This window comes from Trachurus trachurus (assembly GCF_905171665.1).
Source record: "Trachurus trachurus genome assembly, chromosome: 11".
Lineage (NCBI taxonomy): Eukaryota > Metazoa > Chordata > Actinopteri > Carangiformes > Carangidae > Trachurus > Trachurus trachurus.
In genome coordinates this window covers 2788754-2800000 of record NC_139904.1, presented here as the reverse complement: position 1 = coordinate 2800000, position 11247 = coordinate 2788754, and the positions used below count along the sequence as shown (strand labels likewise).

Below are 11247 nucleotides of genomic sequence, written 5' to 3'. Positions count from 1 at the left end.
GCAGCTGCTGAAGGTTTCTCAAGCTGATTATCATCTAAATATATTAGAAAACACACCTAGAATAAGTAGAATTTGGCTCTTTGGGAGGTAGGAATCAGGTTCTGGCCTCAGAGTGAGATACTGTAACATGGGAAGACTGAGTGAATGGATGAATGAATGTTTATTTTGAACATTATTACAATAAAAAACATGCAATATACATATTCCAAGGCAAGGGCGTCAGTTTACTTTGAAAAGTGGTGGGGACAATGACCCCCCCCCCCCCGACGCACCGCACCTGACACCGTTTCCCAGACCGTCAAAGACTACCGTTCTCAACCAGACTCTGGTCTCCTATTGGACCAGGTCTGGCTCCAAGTTTGAGCAAATAAATTAGCAAAGACCCGACCAGGTCCGACCAGTGTTTTAAGCCTGGACCCTGGACCCGATGCGGCCGGACTCACAAGCATTTTTTTTTTTTAATTCTCCGCCGGATCGCAGCAAAAAAAAAAAAAAAAAGAAGCCCGTAGTTGTGTTTAGAGACGTGACAGGTGGGGCATAACAAGCTGGTGATCAGCTGTGGTCATTGAATTGTTAGATTACACTACAGTAGGTCATTTCAATTTGCGCATCTGTGTTTTTTCCTTTTTATTTTTTTATAACATCTATGCGCATCGAGAGTGAGTGAAACACAGAGAAACAGCGGGTGTGCCAGATGATTTCCAACCGGCAAAAACTGAAACAAGACGGTTATAGAGAGAAAATACACAGAATAGGCCTATACAATATATGTCCAAAAGACTTTGTCCCGTCGTCACGACGTGAGTGAGGAAGGATCTGATGGTCGCTCAGGTTTAGTGATGAGGAACTGTCACTGTCAGCAGCTGCTCCAAACAGACACGTTACAAACTTTATTTTGAAGGGACAGATTAGATGTTGATTTCGTTAACAGTGACTTTGCACCCAAACATTAAGCATATATCGGGTGCTGTCTCATCCGGTAGGTAGCCTACAATCGACCCCGAGTGGAGGACGCGCTTCAGTTCGGCGTCTGTTCTATTTTTCACGCGAGCCGTGAGCGCCGTTGTCAAGCTGGATAGACGGATCGTACCAGACAGGAAGTCGGGCACAGAAAAGGCGAGAGAATCCGGTCAATTTAAACTTTCAAAATAAAATGATGATTACCGCCGGTAATTAAGTTGTTGCTTGTCCGTCTATAAATATTTGTCAGTTGCGTCTGCACACGACACACACACACACACACACACACACACACACACACACACACACACACACACACACACACACACACACACACACACACACACACACACACACACACACACACACACACACACACACACACACACACACACACACATCCATACATACAGAGCTTGAGACAGACCTGTGTGTGTGGAAAACCGAGTAGGCTACAGACGAGTGGTCGATGTTTTCCCGGCGCGGAGAGAGAGAAGCAGCTCCCTATGGAAAGCCAAAAGAGTCACAATTGGCCACTAATCCAACGCCTCTGATCCTTAAGACGCCGTAAAAAACGCCCGTCTAGACATTTAAACCGCGCGTATTTTACGCCGCTCTTGCCGAAGGCTGTAAAACGCCGTAAAATACGCGCGCGTTACTTGTTTAAAACGCGCGTATTTTACGGCGTTTTACAAGATGTTAATGAGCTCTGCCCTCTGATAAACACAGCCAATAAGTTTAATATTTCTGAAGCCAATCAGCAGAGAGCACAGCGAGGCCGAAACAATGGATCCAAGAGACTTGCCTGCTGTGTTGCTCTTCTGTGTTATCACTGTGCTGCTGGAGAAAATGACTAAATGAGGAAATGACTAAAATTCCGAGGATTAAATATCGATCTGCGCGAAAGTGTAATCACCGTGACTGAATGCGCTGTGCTCAAAACATATGGGTAGCCTATATAAATAAACACAACTTTGATCGTCGTATTGTATGAGCCAACCAGAGCACTGAGAGACGTGGGCTTGCTCAATAGATCTACTGCCTATTACGATTCACCATCATAATCCCCCCCCTTGCAGCACTTTTATATTGTGGTTTGCCTCTGGCTCTGTGTCAAATACTGCCTACAATCATTTTCAAAATGTATAAAGTCCAAATATATTTACATACGCCATAGGCCTACATTATATTTGTCTTGCTTTTAGTTGTTGTGTTATGTCTACGAGAACAATCTCTTGCTAAAACATTTATTTTGAGATGCTATAGGCCTTCTCGTTACACTTTCTCCCATGTCCATCAGTAATCAGTAGCTAGCACAATTTATAATGTAATAATTGCAAGTTTAGCCACATCCGATCTCTGCCAACAGATGTGATCATAAGGTGGCGTTACGTATTTTAACCACAGGGTGGCAGTAGGCTAGTGGTTAAAACAACTGTTCAGCTCAGCAAATGTGGGTTTTCCAGCGGTGCCAACGTGGTTTTCTTCTTTCTCAATGCAGGATTATGGGGCAGGCTATCAACAGCTCAGTCAATTCTGGATTTTTTTTTTTTTTACACACTGTAGCCTACCGCAGGGATTTTGTTGTTGTAATGACACCATCAGAATCATGAATGAATTTATTTAGCCTATTTAAAACAGAATGCAGCACATAGCCTATATGTGGTTTGCCTCTAGTTCTGTGTCAAATACTGCCTACAATCATTTTCAAAATGTATTAAGTCCAAATATATTTACTTACACCATGCATGTATTTGTCTTGAGTTTTGTTGTTGTGTTATGTCATAACTACGAGAACAATCTCTCGCTAACACATTTATTTTGAGATGCTAATCGGTACACTTTCTCCCATGTCCACCAGTAATCAGTAGCACCGTCTCTAATGTAATAATTGCAGGTTTAGCCCATACAGTCTATGGTTTAGCGGCCACATCTGATCTCTGCCAGTCATGTGCTCATAAGGTGATGTTACGTATTTTAACCACAGGGTGGCAGTAGTGTTTAAAACAACTGTTAAGCTCAGCAAATGTTTTCCTGTTTCCCTGTGTGACCAGCCAAGCGCCTGCGAGGACGCGCGCAGCGCCCGCTCCGGGCTGTGAGAACTCTTTAATCGCAGCTACATTGTTGCGAGTTGGCTCCGGCTGAAGCTCTGCGCCGTGCACACTGTTTCGGCTGCCTATTTTGTCATAGTTTATCAACGTTTTTTCGTCATTCTTCATTAGGATAATGTTAAGTTAATTTTGTGGTGGGGACAAAATTGTTCTTGACAAAAAGTGGTGGGGACATGTCCCCAGCGTCCCCAGCGTAAATGACGCCTATGTTCCAAGGTGAATTTAGTGTCTATGATTCCCTTAGAAAACTATATACGGTCATATTAAACCATACTGTACCATATTATGATGTACCGAAGACTAGAAGATGGTTCATGTTTTCAGGGAAGTCACGTGGAACTCTCTATCTATCTATCTATCTATCTATCTATCTATCTATCTATCTATCTATCTATCTATCTATCTATCTATCTATCTATCTATCTATCTATCTATCTATCTATCTATCTATCTATCATTTGAGAGTTCATTAGAGTTCATCATGTTCCACAAATTCACACCACAACCGGACGCAGCCTTTCTTTACGTAAATGATATTTTCCTCTCTGGTCATTCCCATCTTCTCTATCAATAAATACGTTTTGAATGTTACCAGGAAGTAAACAGTTCTTTGCTTTGCAGGGTTAGGGTTATTTACGTAAGCAGATCTGAACTGAACCTGTGGGTGAAAGAAGTGGCCACGCTCAGGATCGTGAAGTCAGCGTCTCTTTATTCAAGTCGTGCACAGAATCTCCCACAGCAGAGTCATGAGAGGAGCTCCCCGAGTACAGAAACTCATCAGTATTTCAGCACAATGCAGAGTAGCTACTCATAAGACACATGCTGCCTAGCAACAGCGTACAGTGCTTTTGAAACTTTGCCTCTCAAAGCTGTTTGCATACATCAGCTCTCTTCAAGGCCACTTTGATAATTAAAACTGTTCACGTTCTCACAAAACTTTCCTGCAAGACAGAACACAAGATCAACATGGTTGAATGAACTCTATGACTATTTTTCCATCAGCACCAAACCCATAAACTAAAGACAACTGGACTTAAGAAATAGTATGTTTGTGTTTTCTCTACTGTATACTCAACTTGTTGTACAATTCTCAGTGATTATACATTTCCTTAGTGTTTCAGTTGTTGGTTATAAACAGCCCAGGGACAGTTTTTCATCAAGCAGTCTCTGCATTTCCCTCTAAAACAACTCTGTGTGGTAACGTTGTGTTATTATCTCATAGCGTGGCGAATGTGCAGGTCACAACTTGAGCGTTGTGGAGTTGTTGGATTGCGTATTTGATGAGTTTGATGAGGGAAACCAAGAAATCCCAGCTCACGGCTCTGCTCCGCCGTTCTAAAAATAGCTTGCACCGACAATTAAAGGTAACAAACCTACTGCTATGACTATAGGGATTATGGCAATGGACCAATTTGCCAAAACGTTGAACTATCCCTTTAAACTAAATATAATCTATGGATTTGAACCTTTTCAAAACTTGTCACGTTAAGTCTGGTGTGGCCCGTGGACTGAAACAGAAAGAGAGGAAGAGGGAGGGATCAACAAAAGATGATTTAGATTCCACTATTTTCATACTCTCCCCCCCTCCTCCTCCTCCCCTCCTCTCTAACTCTTTCCACCTTGCTTCTCCACATCCCAAATCTTCTCATTTAGATTATCCCCACCGCCGTGAATGTAAGTGAGTAGAAATGGATAGTTTTCATGGGTCTCTCCCCCCCTCCCTCCCTCTCTCCCCCACTCCCTCCCTCCCTCACCCTAATCTCCTCCATGTACATGACACTAATACAGAGACTGATATAAGCTCCCCTGCCTCTCTCTATGACATTTATCACCGTGCTTCTTAATGCAGGCAGGCTGCTGCTGTTGATGAGAAATCAGGATGACAAGCATGGCCTATTTTCTTGCTAACGATAGTCTTGCCTCTTTTTTTTCATCCCTCTCTTTTCACTTTTTTTTTTTTGGGCGATGGGGTGGGGAGAGAATATGTTCACAGATCCGTGTTTACTAAATCGCCGTCGACTGAGATTTGACGCCGACGTTGATGGTGAATCTGCTGCTGCTGCTGCTGCGTCTCAGACCCGTTGGTGTTTGTTTGTGAGAGGAATCAGTTCTGTCGGTGCAGATTTTTCACAGAAATGTAAAGTCACGCTGAGGTCACAAGAGGAATTCAACATTTTATCTCTTTTATTTTTTATTTTTATGTATTTATCTCTAAAACAACTCTGTCTGGTAACGTTGTGTTATTATCTCATAGCGTGGTGAATGTGCAGGTCACAACTTGTCCACCAGAGCGTTGTGGAGTTGTTGGATTGTGTATTTGATAGGGCTGGAACGATATGCTTTTCTCCCGATTCGATTCTTCTACGATTTTTTGGATGGCGATTTGATTTAAATTGCGATTCTACGATATTGCCGATTCTCTCGATTTTTAGTCTTTAGCATTTTTACATTTATCTGCACACAAATACTGTAGGAGCCTAGAAATGAACATACTCCATTATAAAGTGAACTTAAACCCTTTTCAAAACCTGTACTCTCTGTATGTAAAAAAGGCGAACAAATGCACATTGCACAATATTTTAAAAAATTCAAAAAAAAAAAAAAAGATTTTTGAAAAAAAAAAAACGATTTAAAAATCGTAAAAAAAAAAGATATCGCGATATTTATGTGAATCAATTTTTTCTCCCACCCCTAGTATTTGATGAGTTTGATAAGGGAAACCAAGAAATCCCATAATGAGCCTCCGTAGCGTAGCTCTGAGCAGCTCACGGCTCTGCTCCGCCGTTCTAAAAATAGCTTGCACCGACAATTAAAGGAACCGAACCTACTGCTATGACTATAGGGATTATGGCAATGGGCCAATTTACCAAAATGTTGAACTATCCCTTTAAACTTCACTCCTCATCATAGGCTTCTGGAAACTGTAGAGAGAATGAATCCACCGCTGCTGAACGTGACCTCAGATTTGTAGGAGAATGAAGGTGTGGGCTGTGATGGAGCTCAGCAGGAACGCTGCTCTTTACGGCCGGCTGCAGCGTAATGGGCTTTTTAAACTATTTGATTAACAGACGGACGATGACAGGCTGCACAGAGGAGGCCGTTCCTCAGCCGTCTGTCACTCGGCCTCCTCCTGATAATAAAACGCCGCTAATGCTTCCAATACAAACGGCACGATAAATAAAAAATACTGTAGCGCTGTGTTGTGTTGTGTTGTGTGTTTGAGTGTGTGTGAGACAGAGACAGAGAGAGGAAGAGGAGTAAAACTAGGACAGGGAAAGTTGGATCCATCATCCTTAACGCCTTCTGTCACTCCAGTTAGACTCTGTCCCCTAATTTAGACATCACTTCCTGTCCCCAGAGCCCCGCCTCGTTCAGCCCGACCCGTCTGTCTCACCCTGGCATCGCCTTCCTCCTCTTCCTCTGTCCCCTGCGAGCGAGGGACCACAGCCTCTGTTTGATATACCACACTCTTTTATCTCCTCTCATCTTAAAGGGATAGTTCACTCAAAATTGAAATTGCACTCATTATCTCCTCCCCCTCATGTGGACCAAGGGCTGGGAGAAGTTTCAGAGTCCTCCGTGGCTTCTCTGAGTTACAGGGGGTCTCGGCGTAGCAGTGCATGTCGGTTGCAAAGGGATACCAACTGTCTTCATAACAAAAAGACACACCAAAAAACATCCAAATACCTCCATGCTGCTCGTATGTAATGTCCGTTTTGTATTGAAGCCCCGAAATGAGAAATTGTCCCGAAAAAGCGGAAGTTCCTCTTCCCGGTTCGTCCAAATTTGACGGACCGGGAAGAGGAGCTTCGAGAAGCTTCCGCTACAAAACAAGCTTGAAAAATAGACTTATAAAAAAAAATTCGGGACAATTTCGCATTTCGGGGCTTCAATACAAGACGGACATTACATACGAGCAGCATGGAGGTATTTGGATGTTTTTTGGTGTGTCTTTTTGTTACGAAGACAGTTGGTATCCATTTGCAACCGTTATATGGACATGCACTGCTACGCCGAGACCCCCTGTAACTCAGAGAAGCCACAGAGGACTCTGAAACTTCTCCCAGCCCTTAGTCCACATGAGGGGGAGGAGATAATGAAATTTCAATTTTGGGTGAACTATCCCTTTAATGAACTATTTGTATGAATCACAGGCTCCTTATACTCACCACACCACACACACACAGACACACACTGGTTGTGTCGGTGCATCATTAGCTGCTGTCTGTCTGTCCGGTGTGATCTGTGAGTCTGTTGCCCTGGCTCCTCACCTCACTCTGGGCTCCTTTCAGATCGTTTGATTGGCACTCGTTGCCGCGGTTGCCAGCCAGGAGTTTTCTGGCACAACCGCCGTCGCCCGACATTTGCATAAAATCAGGGAGGGAGGGGCTCAGACCCCCCCGCCCACCCAGCTGTACCCTAATATAGGCTATAAAGAGACAGCATGCAACTTGCACACCGATGTTACCGTTACATGCGATTCACTTCACTATCGACTCTCCAACCTTCCTCTCTGTCCTCTGTTCGGCTTCTTTTTTAGCTCAGCATGAATCCACTCGTACAAATCCCCCCTTCTACCCCCCCACCCTGACTGAGCCGGGCCCCCCCGCTCCTGCAGTGAATCCTCTTTTAAACTCGTCCTGGCGCGAGTGCAGCGCCGCACGCTGAGAAGCTTTTTTACCTGAGATCTGGACTCGGACGGCGCCGTGTGACTAGATGACTGATAAGAGAGGAGCAGGGACGGGGTGAAGGGGAGGTGAGAGGAAGGGGAGGAGGGGGGGTGAGGTCAAAGATACTCGGTAACACTTTATAACAAGTAGCCTACACACTATTAAGCATTAGTTCAGCATTAAATACTAGAAAAAGAAGCATTTAATTCCAGCAGGAAATGCGTGTGAATGCTGAAAGCAGCTGAACGCCATTGCTGAAGAAATGCTGAATGAGCTGAAGAAAATGTTAAAAAGGTAGAAGCAACTGTTGAAATACTGCATGTGTAACAGTTGACGGGTTTGAAGAAAGAAAGAAAGAAAGAAAGAAAGAAAGAAAGAAAGAAAGAAAGAAAGAAAGAAAGAAAGAAAGAGAAAGAAAGAAAGAAAGAAAGAAAGAAAGAGACAGAGAGAGAGGGGTAGGAAGAAAGAAAGAAAGAAAGAAAGAAAGAAAGAAAGAAAGAAAGAAAGAAAGAAAGAAAGAAAGAAAGAAAGAAAGAAAGAAAGAAAGAAAGAAAGAGGTAGGGGCAGTAAGAAAGAAAGAAAGAAAGAGACAGAGGGAGGGGCAGTAAGAAAGAAAGGGTGTGGATAGATAGAAAGAGATAGAGATAGAGGGGTCAAAAGAAAGAAGTAAAAACACAGAGAAAAGGGGTAGATAGAAAAAAAGAAAGAAAGAGAGAGACAGAGAGAGAGAGTGGGATGATAGAAAGAGGTAGCCTACATAAACTCATTAGTATGTAGTTTATAAATACAGTTAGTGCTTATCAGTGATGAGTAAAACATTTTTAACTGTGTTTATAAACTACATATACTAATGAGTATTCATGTGTTATAAATGATGACTTCAGTATTTATTAATGCTTAATAGTGTGTGCTTATTATAAAGTGTTACCAGATACCAAGATACCCCATGAGAGGCTGCTCCAGTGATATGAAATGGTTACACTTCCTGTCTCCTAAGTGGGCGTGGTCATGAGTGTGTGTGGATTTATTAAATTTGTAGGTTGATAAAAGTGAAATATTCATATTTTCTTATGATTGTATTAAATATTTACACTGCTTTCAGCCATATTTAGCATGACGAAAATGATTTAAATAATTTTTGCGGGCGTTCAAAGTTCATTTTCTCCTGATGTGTCCGTCTGAAAATTGCCATTTTCATGTCAAAATGTTCAGAGGAGATGTGGCTTGTGAAAAATGAGTCCAAAATTTTACTTACTAGTGACTGTGGGGAGAAACGATCGACCATAATCTGTGTTCACGTTCAATTTTCCCAATGGAGTCAATACACTCAAGGCTGCTGCTATAGTCTCCTAAAAAGGCGTATAAATCTGAGTTACAACATGACATAGCTAACTGGAGTAGTTTCATGTGTCGCACAACGGGAGGGTTTTAACAGCTGATGTCCTGATGTTAGCTTAGCTACTGCCGTTAGCTTAGCTGCTGTTAGCTTAGCTACCGCCGTTAGCTTAGCTACTGCCATTAGCTGTCCCAGCCAGTTGAGCCACTGATGCTTTCTAGACACCGTGATTCCCCTAAACTGAATAAATACAACACATAGCAACACAAAACACACACAGATGTTTCTTCAATCATTTCAGATTTGTCTAAACGGTGATAGGGCATGAAAAATATGATTATATAGCCTAGCTAAACTCTTGTTTGTTACTGTTCTCATTCAAATTACGTGCTGGTTTTCTACCCGGAAGTAGTTGTAAACAAGGAGATTGGGTCTATACAGGAAGCTGACTCGTCATGGGTCTTGGTTTTGGTGAAGTGTGACGAGTGGGGCGGGGTGTAGCTTTCCTTTTTTCTTTCTTCCAAGCACGACTGTGCATTTCCACTGACCCTTCTTCAAATAACCTCTCTGCCTGTCTGTCCTGTGTCTATGTGCGTGTCTATGCGTGTCTATGTGTGCGTGTCTATGTGTGTGTGTGCGTGTGGGCCGCCACAGACACACACCACGCCACTGAACCGGTCACTTAGTTGTTCTGCTGCTGTAAAAAAAAAACTCAGTGGAGAGGCAAACCTGGCTCACACCAACCCAACCTCACACCGACCTCACTGGCCTCGGTGCAGTAGTGATGAAACAGGAACAGAAGGGGGGAGGGGGGAGGAGGAGAGGGAGGAGGAGGGAGGGGGGCGTTGCCACAACAACAACAACCCAAACTCCGCCCCCTCTTAACCCCCCTCCCCCCTAACCCCCCCGCAGCTGGACAGAGCGAGCGAGCGGCTGATCCCAACACAACACTGGACAAACAGCCTCCAACTCCCTTTTTTTTGTTTCTTTTCCTCCACCTCCATCTTCCATCATCCCCCTTTCCCCCCCTCCCCCTCTGCAGAAGCCCTGGAGGATCCGCCCAGCGCCGGCGTGGTGGCGGGCGCCGTCATCGGCTCCCTCCTGGCGCTGCTGTTGGTCGTCACGCTGGTCGGCGTCCTGCTAACGCGCGGCCGCCGCCAGCAGCAGCGCCGCGGCTACGCTAGCAGCGGCGACTCCATAGCGACGGGCAGCGGCAACGGCGGCGGTGGCAGCAGCAACGGCGGCGGCGACTACGGCAACAAAGCCCGCCTGCTGTTCAGCGCCGGCGGGAAAAATAATAATGGCGGCGGCGGTGGCGGCAAGAACGGGACGGGCGGCGGCGGCGGCAACAACAACGGGCCGATCTACACGTACCGCGAGGGCTGCGACGCCACGGGAACGCTGACGGAGAACGCCAACGACTTCCACCACCACCTGCACCACCACGCGGTCGCCGCCGGCAGCACGCCCTCCGCACACGACATCCTGATTGGCGGTGACGACGGCGGCGAGCGGAGGAAGTTCGACCTGGACGACAGCATGGAGGAAGAGGAGGAGGAGGAGCAGTACGACCGGTTCGGAGGCGTCGGAGGCGTTGTCGGCGGCGGGAACATGCTGCCACCGGCCTATCACGTGCACAGAGGCGGCGGCGGCGGCGAAGAGGAAATGGACGTGTATCTGGACGACGACATGGAGTCTCAGCGGGACGGCTCGGTCATCTCCCGGACTGCCATCTACGTCTGAGAGGACGGGGACAGACGACTGGACAGAGGGAGAGGACGTGGTGAAGGAGGAGGACGCCGCCGCCAACATCGCCTCCATCAGCTACAACTCCCACCTGCTTCACAACACCCCCCGCCACCCGATTGATCGATTGATTGGTCGGTCGTCTCCTCTCTGCTTGACTGCAACCGTGTCGCTTTCTTTAACAAAAAAAAAAAAAAAGAGGAAGGAAGAAAGAGAGAAAGAAAGAAAGAAAAGTCCAAATGAAGGGAAGTCTTGTGGTGGCGATCGTGCAGTGTGTGTGTTTAACTGTGTCCTGGAGACGGACGTGTGTCACAAACGTGATCAAACGACAAAATATATATATATATATTAAAAAAACAAAAAAACAAAAAGAGCGCAGAGCAAAGAAAAGAGCGGCTGTGACGCGATGCTGCTACGTTAGCAT

At 45.2% G+C, this 11247-nt stretch overlaps 1 protein-coding gene across 1 annotated transcript in view; it reads left to right on the top strand.

Moving 5' to 3' along the window:
* Positions 1–10820, top strand: part of pvrl2l (PVR cell adhesion molecule related 2 like) — a gene marked incomplete at both ends in the record, with an annotated part of 250474 nt that extends 239654 nt beyond the window's left edge. The window contains one exon of the mRNA XM_083982310.1: positions 10120–10820. Within this exon, the coding sequence (XP_083838436.1) occupies positions 10120–10820 (701 nt within the window). The remainder of the gene's footprint in view (positions 1–10119) is intronic.
* Between the last annotated feature and the right edge of the window lie 427 nt (positions 10821–11247).